A 16,642-nucleotide genomic window follows, 5' to 3' on the forward strand; every position below is an offset into this window, starting at 1 on the left:
TGCTATTGGCCTAAGTTTGCAAAAAAATCATTTAACACTAGCTAACATTAAGCAGGCTTGTCTTTCTGACAGCATGGGATACACTCTACAGTCAGGGGAAAGGACGTGAACACCACTACTTTTATTTACAGCCTCAGAACACACAAAATACTTAAACTCCTAAGAGAGAAGAAAAAACTAGCTGCCATACAGGCTTCACTGCTAGAAATGTAAAATGCATAAAGGCATAGAATAAAACCGAACCCATGCTGCAATGCTGCAGCCTTAAAATGGAAAACTAAAAAAAAAAAAAAAAAACAACAAAAAAAAGCATGAACTGTTTAGGTCACTTAGTGCAGGCAGCAGCTCTCATCAATGCATTTTCTTCCTCCCATTCCAGGATGAGATACAGGATGAGGCACTGGAAATACTCTAATATGCAGAACCATCTGTAATAATTTGGATAGAACCCAACTACAAGAAACTGGAGATGGAGACTTAGAGCTGTGACCAACAGATTAAAATGAACCAGTCAGTACACTGTTTAGATAAGTGGAACATCTGCAGGTTTTTTTTTTTTTTATTTTTATTGTTGTTGTCTTCTAATTTCAAAATGGATTAAAGAGGTTTCATAATGTTGTAACTCACCTTTTACCTGTTTAAGTCTGGTTGCTGAGTGCTTTAGCAACAATCAGCATAAGCAAATGCAATTGATAAAACTATCAAGTAAACCAGGAAACAGAACAGATGCTGTAATTCAATAGCATGAAGATAAAAACTTATTTGTGCAGCTCAAGCCATCAAATAAAGCCCTTTACGTTTACATTTTTGGTTAAAATCAGAAGCATTTCCTTAAATACATGAGTTTCTTATATGTTCTCCTCCAGCAGTTTATTCAATTATATTTCTCCTGACTGAGCCCAGAAAAGGTATTTTTATCTCCTAATACGTGCATTAACAAATCTACCCTGCACAGCATCACTCTGGAAATATGTAGGCTGCTATAAAAAGCCCGCCCTGGAAAATGATTTTGTCAGTGGAGAGCTGCACTTCTCAGATGATAATAAACAGCTCTCACAGGTTAAGCCCAACGCTAATTTAAGTTTAGAGTACCCCAAGGGAGATGGATTCCATATTCCATTATCAGCCGCTTCAGAAAAGTCTCAAACAAATGTACGTGGTTTTGGCAGTCACTAGGAAGTGATAGGGCTTTCAGCAAGCGTTAGCTGCTGAGTCAGAGCTTACGTATGTGCACACAGTAAAAGGTGACTTGCAATAATCTAAAGGAATTGTAGATGGCCTCTCAATGGCCTCATCTCCTATAGTACCTTCAAATAACTTTTGCTCATTGAAACAACAGCAACAAAAAGCTTGAGTCTAAGAATTAGGAAAATATGGTAGTAATAACCTAGTATTAATATTCATGAGCTTTATCAGTGTTCCACACATCATTTATGTTTAAGAGATGCTTGCTGAGAACAAACCTAGCTTAAATCTCAATGCAATTCACCACCTGAGGCATTGTAGCTATCTTCCATAAACCATCTGCACTGTCAGACATGACTGGGACTTGAGTATCCAAACTAGGAAACATCAGAAACAAGTCAATAACGCAATTTTGAAACCTTCAGTTTTTACAGTCTAATGTACGCTTTTGGACAATAAACCCATGAGTCTTAGGCTGTTTTGGATATCTTATTTCGTGTTCATATATATGTAATATTGTTATACAGAGTTAAAAGTAAATCAATTGACATGTGAACACTCATTTTAATGAAAATTTAGAGTGAAATCATCAGTGATTTTGCTACTACAATCTTATCATAGCTAAGTTTTAGTTTTTAACTATTCTTGGATTCTAAAGCTGACGTTCCACAAGTTTGAACATTTTCCTGTATGATATTAATAAATTAAAACCACAGTAAGCAATTGCTAACCATTTTTTCCGATATTGTGGACCTTCAGATTTTCAAAACTACAAGAGCATTTAGACTGGAGTTAGAGGACCATCACTTATGGCAAATGCTAAGAGTTTTCAACAAGCCGCTAGGAGGAGCAATTCAACTCCAACATACAGTAACAGCATAGAATGTTTTGCACTTCTTGGCACTCCAATAAAAAAGAAATGTAGGTCAGAGCCATGAAAAGCCGCAAACAGATTGCGTGTGCCAAAATTCTATACACCGATCTTATCAGCACGCTTGCTGAAGTCAGAAAGACCTGACCAGGGTAATGACACCTCAACAGTGGAGACATATTTCAAAGAGTTATAAAACAAACAAACAACAAATAGTCCTGCAAGGGCAATTCGACAGTAAACAAGGTGGTTGGAAATATGGGCAGTACAGCACAGCATCATGAAAATTAATAACACCAGCCCAGGTTCTATTAACATTTTCAATCTCAGACTGTTTCAGAAAACTTGAAGAATTCAAATTCTTGACAATAGTGTTTGGATCTTAAGCCCAGCAGTTTCTTCCTATGTAACCAGAAGTAGGATTTTTAGAGTACAGTAGAACTGTGTAATCCGCTACAGCTCGTATTTCAGACTAAATACCGAATTCGAAGACACTCATGGAATCACTAGATAAAACAACTCAGAACTTCTGATTGTGCCTCAGCTTCCTTCTATGTCTGTCAAGTTTTTCCTACCAGCCTGTTAAAGGAATCACAAATGCTATAATTCTGCTAGTCCTGAATCAGCACAATTTTTGCTTCTTCAGTTCTTACCCAAGAACCAGAAAGCACAAAGTATAGAGACAGCTTTTGGCCTGCAGCAGTAGCTCATTTAATGAATATACTGCCAAGAAAAGTCCTCCTAGAGAAGTACAGCTCTTGCCACTTGGGCACAGAATGGATCAAACATTTTTGTTTGTTGCTTGCAGTACACTGCAACAACCTCGGGTTATAAAATAAGGCATTTATTTCTTGAGATACTATTACAAAGCAGAGATCTTCAGAGCTTGAGATGCTCACTTCTGGTACAATTTTGTAATTATATTGTGATAATATGGCTTCAATAAAACTGCATTCTTGAAATCTTGCAGGAAGCATTTTTGGAATTGTTTTGCCTCAGTGATTTTTCCCCTAGCTGTTACACGTGATCTATTTAGTTTTGACAACTTACTCTTGATCCCAAACGTGCACCACAGAACACAGTTGTAGAAGAGAGGAAGTGTATATAGACTTTATTTTCTAAGTTTTTAACATGGCTAAGAAAAAAACAGCCATGTTAATACAAATTCATTACAGAACAAATTAATGCAACAGTACAATCATCTTAACATCCATCACCTTTACCTCAAGATGACTAATTTCCTCTCATCTGTTAATAAAATGACCACTATGATTCTGTCGGAGTTCAACTGTGAACAAGAACAGAGGCAGAATAATTAAAGTCCAGTGGTGAAAAAAGATCTATCTCCCTCCTTTAGCCATAAAAATAAGTCTCTGAAAATGCTATCACTGCAGTAAAATAAATAAACAAGCTTTTGATCGTTCCAATATCAATAGTTCAGAATTGTAGCAATGACAGAATTATATTGCATCCAACTGGCTACTCAAAGTACACCTTCAACATCGGAGTGGTAGTGTTCAGTATAAAAAGCCATCAGCTACTGCTGATAAATCAAGAAGGCACAAGCACTAGCAAAGAAAACTGCACTAAATAGACAATGGTATTGATTTCAATTCGTTTTCATACCAACGCTATTAATAAAGCTTTTTTAGCTGGATGTAATTTTATGAGTCTGCTTCTCTTTTGGCTGGAAAAATATGGCTAAAATAATTACACTTTTTATTGCAAGAAACACAACCACCATACTTCTTAAAAGGCACACAGAACTCTCAATCCTAAATACAAATAATTTATCACGTATGGGCTAAATACCCAAGAGGATGCTATTCAACTGAGTTCCAAAAAAGTGAAGTTAGTACAGATTTGGGACTCCTCACAACCAAGATCCAAGCAGAACTCAAGCCAGCTCACTCTAGCCATGCTTTTTCCATCTCTAAATATAACACTTCTCTGAACAAAACAGGGCACGAACAGAAACCAAGTATTGCATGCAGCAAAGTCCAGTCTATCAGTAGTAACTCTACATTTCTCAAGACCTTCAAATTTCGTGAACCCCTCCTTAAATTCAGCACTTATAGGAGTATACTTGCAGAAACAGAAGTTCCACTGCCTACAATACAGCAAAGCACACATACCATCATAGCTGTAATCTAATACATTACTACTACACCAAGCTGTTGTAATGTCTGTAATATATGATACTTTGGACAAGTTAAAAAGCAACTGGCTTGAAATAAAATCTGACGCAGTCAATCAACACAAGATAAATCAAAAGGAGATGGACTTCAAAGCTTTATCCAGTAATTTATCTTCCATTGAAGCACACATTCTTATCAATAGCTATAAAATATAACTATATAAAAATATAGCTAAAAAAAAACAACTATAAAAGCTCAGACATTCCTGCCATTCCTGACTAAACACAGATGAGCAAGTGACATCAAAAAACAAACAAAACAAAAAAGAACCTGTTTTGTCCTCTAGTTTGTAAAAAAGTATCACCTCTTCTCCCATCAGGACCTGGTCGAATCAGTTCTTGATTTTTCACCCCTACACTGCATAACTGCAAGGTGTTCTAATAGATGTTGAATATGAACGCAATGCACAAGTTCAGCTGTTACATTATGAAGTGACAAGAAGTGCTTTTATCCAAGCAAAAGAGCAGAATTGGACGTTTTCTAATGGGAACTACCTTACATTTCACAGTGTTGGGAAAAAGCATCACCACTTCACATATACTCTTCAGGTTGTGGGACTATATTAGTAGATATTTATTGGTGTATAAGCAGATGACTATATAGCAAGCCACTTTGAAATACGGCTTATTTATTAGGAACTCACCTACAATATCAACCACATCGGGTCGGATAAGTGGCTCTCCTCCCGTCAGTCGGATCTTCTCCACACCTTCTTTCACAAACAGTCTGGCTAGGGTGATTATCTCCTGAGCAGTAAGCAGCTCTGATTTCGGAGTCAGCTGAACACCTTCCTCTGGCATACAATACTGACCTGAAAGAAAGAATACAGAAATGCATGTCAAAAATATTCAGCAGCAGTCGACCTAACACTGATATGCAAAACGCACAATGTGTGACTACCTTTAACGGATGTCATCTGACTCTGCCTTTCCTAAATACAGATAAGACCATACACCAGATCTTACAAGCAATTTCCTTGTTTCAAAAGAAAGCTCAAGACTCATTTGATGGGTCTTTAAATTGAAATAGACCCACTTCAAAGGAAAAGCTAACCTTATTTCTATTGTACCTGCATTCAGACACCAATGTGACCTGCCAAAATGGGAACATTGCTGCAGACTTTGTCGATGTAATTGTGGTTAGGTATGTGGTCTAGGTATGAGCTCTCATGCTTATCACATACTTTAAATATGGTATACAAACAGCCATGAACACTATCATGCCACTAACCATGCCAAGTCTGATGAAAGACCCGCCTCTGGCAGATCCTGAGGCTTGCTCCTATCAGCAGTTCAACATGAATCGGTTTCTAATTATCTTGTATCATTGTTTTGCCAAGATGAGGAACATAACACAGGGCTAATACAGCAATTAGTATTCTAACTCAATTCTTGGCATTTGCACAATGTTTCTATCTACTGGTGCCTAAGAGATTTATGCAAAAAAGCAGACACTTACACCTGAGGTTGCATTTCTCTGTCAAAGAAATTCGCAAGTAGTTGTGCTGACGCCCGAAGCTGTCTGTCAAAAAAGCAGAGAAGGGAGCAGCATGTTCTAGTAGAAAACGTCCTCTTCCTGAGCTTTGAAGTTCCTGTATGAAAAGAAAGAGCTAAATATTTGAATAGCTATCCTTATTACAAACTTGATGTATAAATATTAACTTTGAACTCAAATGATAAGTATTATCCCATTCCCTCCTCCCCTCAGTCAGGACAGCAGCACAAGAAAAAAAAAAACACACAATGTTTTCTCTTCATGGGCAAACCCAGATATTCAGTGATTAATTTTTACACCCTACTTAATTCCATACAATAGTACTACAAATGTTCCCTGTACATTTTAAGATATAGCCACTTTGCCACAGGTGCTTTAGGCTTTTTGTGCATAATAGAAGGTAGCTTTTTCAATCACTTGTCTCTTCACTTGCTAGAACCAATGATCCAGGAACCCTGCTAGAAGGAACCACCTTCACAGTGACCTTGTTAATCACACACAAAAACACACCAACAAACAAAACCACACAAAAACACTGAATAGCTAGCTAAAAAAATCAGTGGAAAGACAAAGGATTCCTGGAAGTACAGTGAACTTCATCTCCAGTGACAAAGCACCTACCAAACGATTTATGGATACAGTGGTGTACAAAATGCTATGAAAAAAAAAATAAACATGAAGGTAAAAATTCAGCCACAGAATTGCACCTCCAGTCAAAATCATGCTTGCTAGTCTTGATAAGTCACAGTAGGTAAAGGGTTAAATAAAGCTTTGACAAAAATCTAAGATGCAGAACGAGGAGCTGGACAAAATGACGCATCAGCTAGTATTGACACTGCTTAACTGAGCAAAGCTCACAATTTCCATTTGGAACAAAACTGACCTGTGAAATCTCCAACTACACTAAAATTGGCAATACGGGGCAATGCCAAGGGACTGGGCAGAAACAAACACAGCCGTGGCCATCACCTCCCTGGCTCTGGTCATCATCAGTAGCAACCACAGGAGTTCATCCCGCAGAGTGGTCAGAAATAGCCCCAACGGTCAGCTATAACATTAAATAACCCTGGTAACTTCCCTCAAAATATTTTATTATGGAAGTATTTCTAAGAGTTGGGGTGGGTGGAAGGCAGAGGACACCCATGGTGAGCACACAGGCCAGTCAGCAAAGGTCACCTGGGGAGAAGGCTCAAGTTCAGCCACTGGCAGCTGAAGCAATGTTGACTCCAGCTGAGCCAACACCACGGCTGCTGTTGACCTTACACCAGAAGCAGTCTTTCTTGGCAGCACAATCATCCCACCAGCCTTTAAACAATTTACTACACTTCTTGATCCAAATGGGTTTGTGGTTAGATAAGAAGATCTCTAAGAATAACTTTGGCCACGGAAGGGCTAGAGAAGATAAAGGAGACACAAAGTGGCTGATCTCAGAGCCCAGAACGCATCTGCTTAACCCTGATAAAACAGCGGTTCTAGTTTCCAAGTAATTGCTCTTCTGCCAGAAGAAAAATCTCCTTCAGTTTCTGTTTCGCAACAACCACAACTGGAGACCTCCAAGTGGTGAAAACCCAGTCCTCCATAGGCCCAGCCTTCCCTCCTCTGCAGTACCAGAGATGTCAGCGACAACAGCTGTAAAAATTGGTCAACCCTCAGGCATGCACACTGCTCACACATTCATAGTCTAAGACATACACACGAGGTGGTAGGTGAACTACTGCACAGGAATCTTTTCACATGTGCACAGGCAGAACAATTCATGGTTTTTAATCTCACTGGGGAATTGCTGCCACCGGGGCACCTGGGATTGTTTGCAAGTTCTCTACTGCTCTACTTCCCCCAAGAAATCAAAAGCTGGGAACTTACTTTGTTAGAAACGATGGTTCTTCTGTACTTACTCTGAAAATTTCTGAGAGTACAAGCAGCAGAAAAGCCCAGCTAAATACTTAGACTTCAACTGTAGTTGTTTCCCAGTTAGAAAACTCAACCCTGAACAGACTAAACCCGAGGACACTTTAAATACTGCCAATCTCAAAAATCATAATACAAAAGTATTTTCACTGAAATCCACATTGCAGCATTTTCTTTGAAAACCACACTGCTTTCTGGCCAGGTTGGATTTCCGATGTTCTGCTTCCTATCGTTTTAGAAAGGTGACCATATTTGAGAGGGAAAGCAGTCTTATGCTTATTAAGATTTTAGTCCTCCTTGCAGGAGCACTCCTCCCCTATTTCTTTCTTAGTCACTCATTTTTGCACCTTCTGCAAGACCAGGCTTCCTTACTCACAGCACTTGAAGGCAGAACAGTGTCAGCCTCCTGCCCCTCTGTTTTAGGGTGAGAACTACAAGCAAGAAAAAAAGTGACGCACTGTCCTTTGCAAGACAGGGAAACTAGTGAATTTATAGAATGGATGCCAAAACAGCACACTTTCTTTTCAAAGACAATAACATGCTTAAAGAATTTCCTATATTCATGAAGAAACTTTCAGTGGCGTGGGATGCAGGAAGCAATGTTTTTTTCTGTTCCTTCCATCCAATGTGGGTGGTTGCTACAGACAAGAAACTAGAGTGAAAGGACTTACATGCTGAATAACACTGACCTTCATTAATTACTCTGAAATTTACCTTCAAGAAGCAGCATTTACAAAACAGGCACTCACCAGGCAGCTGGTGTTAATACTCCTTACAGTTCCTGTTGGAGATAACAACTTTTGTCTCTTGCTACAAGATACTTACACAATGGGAATGGTTAAAACCAAAAGTTTTACAGAGCTACTAGAACTTCTTTTCATAAGCTTCCCTTCATATACAGAGATGGGTTCGTCTGGGAGAAAAGAGTAACTGAGGATGACATTTTTAAGCTGTTAGGACAGTTTTTGTCCAGTTTGATGTCAGCAAGGAGGAATTAGGAGACACCCATGAGGAGAGGAGTTCAGGAGTGTCAAGGTTGAGCTCCAGCAGGCTCAGGTCCTGTATTACCAAGTCTGCCAGTGTACCCAGAACTGACACTTTTTTTTTGTTTTTAAATCAATTTCTTAGGGAGGACCAAATGTCAGGGTTGAAAACTCAGCTGCTTTCCCAGTAACTCTGGGTAAGGATGAAGCTCACTCTCAGGCAGTTGGGTAAGCAGGATTTTGTGAAGGGGTAAAATATGACGAGGCTGAACCTAGAGTCACATGCAGCCTCTGAGTGAGCCATCAGGGCACAGAAAAAGGAAAAGTTGCCAGCTACAGTTCCCAGGCTAGAGGGAATGGGTTATTCAGTTCCCTAAAGTTGGGAAAGAAGGTGGCTGCAGCTATTCTAACATATCAATGTCCAACCACATAACTTTTTCACTTAAAAGGGATAGTTATAATCTCCCAGCCCCTAATTCCCTTCTCCGCAGTTGACAGGAGACACTTCTGCACATAGGAATATGCCCTGTCACAGTGTGCTACAACTGATCTAGGAAAAGGTAATTTCACTCTCTGGGCTGTCAATCCTATGTTCTAAACCAGTACTGAAAGAATGAGAGCTTAGATGACTGCACCTAGCAGCTATATTTTGACAAGCTGTCAACCCTTCAGACCTGCCAATTCACCTGCAATTTCTAAAACTCTTCTAACAATGCAGCAAAATTGGAAGCTGCCACCAGAATTATTACTAACCATCAGGACCACCAGAAACTGACAGATATTGGAAAGGCTCAGTTAAATCCAAGGGGAAGACAGTAAAACTTCATCTATTTATCAAGCTGAAGATCAAGTACTAAACTTTCTCTAGCCTTCTACCTTCACCTTATCCCAGTGACATTTGTGCACTCTGAAACAGTAATGCTTGCGAACGTTTCTTTTGGACAGGCCTCAGGGAGCACCAGAACCTATGCACTTACATCAGCGTTGGCATGGCTTCTGCTGCCAAACCCTGCTGGTCCTTTTCCGTCATGTTGGTCTATGCACCAGTGCTGTCCCCTCAGTATAATGCCTCATGCTCTGGGACAGCATCACAGAGACAACTCAGCAAAAGCTCTTCTGTTTCATGCCTCACCTTTAACATCTTGGGTAGGGAAGAAGTGGCAGAGTGTCCTTGTTCAACCTGGAAATTATACAACCACAGAGGCTGAAATGGGTCTAAGTAGGTCAAGTGCCAGAATGAGGTCTGAGCTGAAAAGTCCAAGACAAATGTTTTTCTGAGGGCTCCACAACTGCTGCACAAGTTGGCCCTAAACAACATGCTTCAGTTCTGGCTTCTGGCACAGAAAGTGCTGCTCACAGACTTTGACCAGCTACCCACAAAATGGAGCTCCAGGACACAGGGAGTTTCAGGCATGACTGGCCAACAAGAAAGGCCACATCAGGTCTTCTCTACGCAAGCTGGGCTCTTCCCTTTATCCCAGTGGTGAAGACTTCATTCAGATCACAGAAAATTTCAGTTAGCCATGTTTGAATTACATGATCTACATGAGCAGAAGCGGAAAGGAAGCTTCATAGCAGGATGCCAAAGACAATTACTGGAAATTATACATCTACAAAGGGGTAAAAAACCCACAGTGCTAATTTCCTTAATGTTATGTTACTGCTTTGAAGCTCGACTACCTTAAGAAACCTCTCTTCCTCTTTTTTTTTTTTTTTTTTTCCTGTAAACTTGTAGCCTACAATAAAGAAGTACAAATGCTATTTGGTTACTGTGGTGGAAAATACATTGTTTTGTAGTAGTAATACATAATCCTCTTTTTTTTTTCTTTAATTGAGTAATATCATTTGGGCATGTACCATCATATGTACAAGATGACAGGCTGGCATCAAACTTTCCATTGTTAATTGTGAATTACTCAAAAAAACATTGTATACAGCCAAACAAGCATGGAAAAGCAGCTCTCAGAGAGTGCATGTTGCTACTTGGTGTTATCTAGTCTTAAAAAGGGGATTACACCCTGTACAACATGACAGTCACACCTCTAAGACTGACAGCTCTATCATGAAGGCTCAAACATGTGGACTAACCAGTCCAATAATCATCTCATCAAGGTCTGCGTTTTATCTCTAAACAATTTACAAACAACTTCGTAGATACGTATCACGGTACAGTTAAGAAGTTTGCACAGTCTTTGCTTTTGCATTGGCTTGCTTCTCATGCCCTGCAGGGTATCAGCAAGTGCTCCAGTGTGCTTGTCACTGTTCCTGTGCCGCACACACAAATCTCCCAACCACTTCCACGCTTCCAACCACTGTGGCTTTCCGCCCCAAAGGAAACAGGGGTTTCAGAGCTGGGCATTGTAATCAAGGTCTTCCGGAAGAACTCCTGGCTGTACGTAAGAGCTACTTGATTTACTGAAAGTAATTAAAAGTAATTCTGATCAGAATTTATTAAAATATATACAGTTTAAGAAAAATAAAAAGAAAAAAGAAACTCAAGATGCTCTCTAGATTACTGCGCCAAGTAAGAGTTCAACAAAGCACTATACAACCCCGTTTGACTTTTTCAGTAGATAAATAAAACAGTAGTGCACGCATTGAATGCTGCTGACACAAAGACTGTCGCTGGTAACTTTAGCTTATTTCGTGCTTGTTAAAGCCAGCCACGGAGTCACAAAGAAAAATAAAATACAATCAATAAGTGCCATCTGGGATCAGTTTGGATGTCACAGTCAGTTTCTGTTACACGGCTCTGCTTTCACGGCACGGCTCGGGTGACCGCTCGCAGCCCGGCACCGCGCACAGCCGAAGCGCTTCAATGGGATTTCGGCAAAGCAAACGCCACCGGGCAACCTCTCCCCCGGCCAGGGCAGCACCCAGCCGCGGTGCGCTGCAGGAGGCTGAAATGTCACCCCCGCACGCAGCGAGGGCACAGGCACGGGTGGCCAAGTTTCGCCCGGGCTGGCACGCTCCTTTAATTCCTGCCACCCCAAATGACTCAGCACGGGTCTCGCAGGGACCACGCGGAGCTCCCCCACGCCCGTTATCACCCCTCCACCGGGCAGCCCCCTACCCCGCCCCGGGAGAACCTTCCCCCACCTGCCCCGCAGCCTTCGTCCGTCCCTCCCTCCCTTTATCTCACCTGAGCCGTGGCGGTGGGAGCCCTGACAGGCGCCCCGGTGCTGCAGGCGCGGCCCGGGGCCGCCCCGAGCGCCCCCCGCAGGAGCGCAGAGCCCCCACGCCGCCCCCACGCCGCCGCCATGCGGCCGCCGCCGCCGTTCGGGGGGGGGGCACCGGCAAGGCACCGGCCTCCCGCCATCACGTGGGCGGCGGGGAGCGGCCGCCCGTGCCGCGCTGCACGCCGGGGGTTGTAGTCCCCTGCCCTCAGGGGGTGATGGCGCTCGGCCAGCCCTGAGACTGTCGTGACAGTGAGAGAGAAACAGCAAAATCCAGTTATCAGTGAAAGACAGAAAGCCAGCTAGCAACAGCTGGAGAACGCGCCCTGTGAAAAGGCAGCCCTCCACCTCAGTCCTGCCTCAATCTTGAGGAAATGGTGTGAGGCGTTGTCAAAAGATGGAAGTTCTGTCCTCGTCTCATGGGGCGCAAACAGAACCTCTTGGTTTTCTAGCCTGGTATGCTTTGCCCCGCACACCCAGCCTTTCACAGGCTGGGGGCCTTGTGAAGAAGCGTCTCAAGGCCTGCTGCCATCCCCGTCTTGGGAGGGGATGGTAGGCACCAACTGCCCGCGCTCTGCAATGCGTCGCCTCACCGCACCAGGCCGCACCAGAGGCAGTTGTTCTGAACTTGTTTCATACCAGAAAGGAGGGCTCGGTTCCCCCAAAGTTTCCCCTAATTGTGTCACTTACACTTGCAAAAGACACGTTTCCATATATGACTTTTATTGCTCTTGGCATTGAAACTTTACAGCTCTTGAATTGCTACAGCTGCTTAAAGTACAACTCATGCCTTTATATACCATGCTGCTTTCATGTTTACTCTTCCAGTTTAAATTATTTAGTTTTTCATTACCAAATTACTGTCTCGAGGGCATTTGCTCTTGCAACTAATGGTTACAAAAGCATTAACAATTCTTTGCTGAGCTGTGGATGAGAAATCCTGCATTCAGTAACCACAGTCTTAATCCTTTAGCACTTCACCTGTACTGTACTTGATGCATGAATAACTGGGCCCTGTAATTGCTTGTGTCAGCCATTATTTCAAGATGTAGCTACACGTATTGGTACAGATTCAAATCTTTACTTAGGTTATACTTAAATCCTTGCTTTGTATCATAATGCTGCCTTCTAATTCAGCCTTTAGTATTCAGACTTTAGACTTTATTCAGTTACTAGGCTGAATGGAAGCTAACAGGAAGACATTAAGGTTCAACTCAATTTAACTTTTTTTTTTTTTTTTTTTTTTTTTTTTTTTTTTTAAAGCTGAGACATCTGAGAAGAAATAGACTTGAATGACATGATGTGAACAAATATCTGTTATGAAACCACTCTCACTGGTATAATGTCAAGGTAACACATACACAAATCAAAACAATAGAGAAGATAACAAGGCAAATACTGATTTTAATTGCAATTTTCAAAAGATGTAGAAGCAAGCTTGATGGTTACATTTACAGTAGCTTTATGAAGCATCACCTTTCCCTGTAGAATAGAAATAACTGTAATTAAAGGATTTCCTGAATTTAATTAAACAGCAAGTGATGATGACGGCTGAAATATAGAAAGGAATTTAGCTTTATATTAAATGCCATAATTGTTCAATTAAGTGAACATTTCAATTGCAAAAAAAAAAAAAGTTTAACAAAGTGTTAAGTGAGTAAAGACCAAAATTCATTACAACACCTCAGGAAGGGACAAAAATTATAATTTGCTTAACCAACACTAAAAAATCCACAGGATCCCTGGCATCATTCTCCCTTGAACGTTTCTACCCACAGTGAAGGGACTGGTTCTATAGTTATTTTAGATTATTTAAAGACTATATTAAGCTTGACTTACATCTGTAATCTAAGTGAATATGGTGACTCTGAGCATACCAGGAGAGTTAAGAAATGAAATGTCTTTGCATGCTTGAAGCCTTGTATTTTTCCAGTTTTATTATACCATACAAATATAGGCATGTCTCATTAAACCAGCATAAAACTAGCTTTTACAACTCCAAAGGCAACCTCTCACTCTCAGAACTAGCTACTGTTGCTTGACAGAAGCATTCGCCCAGAATTAAACAAAACTGTAAAATAAATTTGAGGAGCAACTTCAGGTGAGAAGATTCCTTTGTAACTTTACTGGGATAAAGTTATATCACAGGTCATGAAAAGTCAGTGGTTTTGCACATCTGAGACAGCAGCTGGAGGTTTGGTTTCTGTGCTTGTCTCAGCAGCTGTCTGAAGAACTAGTATTCTATGAAAAATTAAAGCTTTGAGGTTTGTATATTTAGGTCAAGATGCTGTGCAGTGGCATGCTCTTGCATTGTATCCAAAGTTGTGTGTGATGTTCTACCACGGCAAAATAATACTTATCTACATCTAACTGAAGAAAGCACTGTCACTTAGTGAAGCCCAAGGCAGTTTTAGGATCCACAGAAACTTGCTACTTTGCTTTCAACTGTCTTCCAGACATTTTGCAGACTTTCATTTATGTTTGATACAGAGTAATTCTGTAGTCCAAATTCCAAACAATGCAATTGCCTGCCCTTCCCGCTGCTGCTTTCTTTTCTGTCTTACATGGAGCCTTGATTACCCATGTCTGATTTAGCTGTTTATTTGTTTCAAGATTTTGCTGAATTCATGTTTAATACCTTCCGGGTCTAATTCAGCATATTCAGAAATTATCTAGCTTTTCTTAAGACACTCTGCACTGTGCTATTCATAAAAGTCAGTTTGCTGGCCAAGGAGCATTACTCCCACCCTGGCAATGAAAGGGCAGAGTCCAGTCCATATTCCAGTGTTCTCTGTGAGAGAACAACAAAAAAAAAAAGTGCTGGACTACTCTGATGCTTCAAATAAGGACAAAGCTTTAAATATTTTCTAATAATGAAATAGTTATAAAAAGAAAATCAAGGAGAAAGCATAGCATGTGAGCTGGTGGAGCTGTCACACTGAATCATGATTACATTGCTCTCCAAACTAGGCACTCATTAAGAGTTTCACAACACCTTATGAAACTGGGCATGGAACCTGAACAAAAAACAGGGCAAGGTGGAAGATGTGATCCTGTCCACACATGAGGCTGGAACAGAGCCAGGGCTTGTGTTGGGGCTACGGTTAGGAAAGGCTACAAGAACGCCTAGTCTAGAGCAAGCCTATGGCAAGCAACCATGTCTGGCTTCCTGCAAATTGAGCAGGAAATAACTGGAATTGAATTTAATTTGAATTTGAAAATTCAACACTAATTATTTTGTCTATATTTTGCAAGAGCAGAATGCCACCCCTCTTTGTGTCTGTTATTAATAAGCAACATAGGCACTCATTTAAAGAAAATACCACTAGGATAGAGATTCGCTGTTAAACATCAGGGCATACATGAAGGACTGCCTTAAGACATATCACAGTTGTTCCTGAGCTTCACAGCAATTTTCAATTCAAAGCACAGTACTGCATGAATATTCTTATCTGCAGTTGAGAAATCCTAGGTTGCTGACAAAGCAGAAGTTTCAGTTGTAGTTTGCTTTCCTCTTTAGAAAGAGGCACGACAGCCTTCTTGGTGTTTATTCCTGGTAGCTGACACAGAATAACATCCACAGTTCTCTGCTGCCATGGAATTAACAAGGATATGTCAAAAACAGAGGTGGTTGTTAAAAATAGACATTTTATAAATACTCATGAGAACACTGCCACCCGTTGTGGTGTTCCTAGATAAGATGTCGATTAATATTTGTACATGCATCAGTGCATGTACAGAAGTCAGAACAAAACCAGCCACTCTGCTTACACTGCTCTGAAGATCATTGGTATGGAGCCAGCCATGGTGGTTAGAAAACAGGTGTCGGTGCTGTCTTTTTCTCTCCCTCTTTTTCTTTTGTGGGCTGGAGAAACCCTCTCTTCCCTCATCTTATTGCCCCTCCTTCTTTGCTGTATTTTCTTTGATGTCTACCAATTTTTATACTCACAACAATAATAAAAGAAAGAACATTAATTTAACACTACTCAACGCATAAAGATGAACATTTCAGCATTCCCTATTTGATTGATGAAACAGTATATTATGTCTATGGGCTGTAGGATACCAACAAATCCAACTGATCATACGTGATAAATCTAAATCTATATTTACTTTTACACTGCTACACTACAAAAAGAGAATCAAGAAATGCATAAAAGCCAGAGGGTGTTATCAGTAGAAAAGGGGGGAAAGGGAGAGAGAAAAAATGAAGGAAGGAAGGAAGGAGGGGAGAGAGAAAAGTTGAAAGGGAGGGAGGAAATCAAGGAAGGAAGGAAGGAAGGGTAAATATATTTACTCTGAGTTTGACTTTTTTATTTCTGTATGACTCTTCTCTTCTCCCTGGGATTTCTTCCTTTACATGAAATGCTATCACCAAGCATTCCGCATGACACAACTGAGCAATAGTAGCACACTTTTAGCCCCCCTATTCTACATCTTATTTGTTTATTTATTTATTTATAAATCTGGAGCAAGAGTTCCACCCTTTACACAAAGTTCCTGATAAGCAGGTCAATTATGGGCTGACCACAGCTTTGCTGGTCTAACTGGATGCTTATCATGTTTAAACCCTGAGAAATGTAAAAGAAAGAAAGAAATACAGTGACACAGAACAACCCCACCAAACAAGGTTGTCACAGATATAACCAAAGGAAAGTTTAGACAGAGTCAAATCCTGTCTCAGCTTAACTTTTGCGGGGCTACCTCAGGTAGCTCCAGTTCTATCTCTTTTCCAATGTGGGTGTTGGTCCTTGTGTTAGAAACAGCTGTTTAGTTAGCTGGAAATCTGATCGTATGACATATGCTGGATATTTTCCACATTTGCTT

The 16,642-nt window shown here is 40.8% G+C and overlaps 1 protein-coding gene across 5 annotated transcripts in view; it reads right to left on the bottom strand.

Annotated features, from left to right (window-relative positions):
* The window catches only part of MOCS1 (molybdenum cofactor synthesis 1), a 32,189-nt gene extending 20,265 nt beyond the window's left edge, over positions 1 to 11,924 (bottom strand). For 2 of the 5 annotated variants that reach the window (XM_082757494.1, XM_082757497.1), the window contains exons 1-2: positions 5,713 to 5,845; positions 4,898 to 5,065 (exon numbers count right to left, since the gene is read on the bottom strand). In XM_082757494.1, coding sequence (XP_082613620.1) covers positions 4,898 to 5,054 — 157 coding nt within the window. In that variant the 5' untranslated portion in view covers positions 5,055 to 5,065; positions 5,713 to 5,845. Of the gene's footprint in view, positions 1 to 4,897; positions 5,066 to 5,712; positions 5,846 to 6,631; positions 6,927 to 9,771; positions 11,055 to 11,781 lie in introns of those variants that run through there. The other 3 variants (XM_082757495.1, XM_082757493.1, XM_082757496.1) reach the window with 3 other exon arrangements.
* Between the last annotated feature and the right edge of the window lie 4,718 nt (positions 11,925 to 16,642).

This window comes from Aythya marila (genome assembly GCF_965140915.1).
Source record: "Aythya marila genome assembly, chromosome: 3".
Lineage (NCBI taxonomy): Eukaryota > Metazoa > Chordata > Aves > Anseriformes > Anatidae > Aythya > Aythya marila.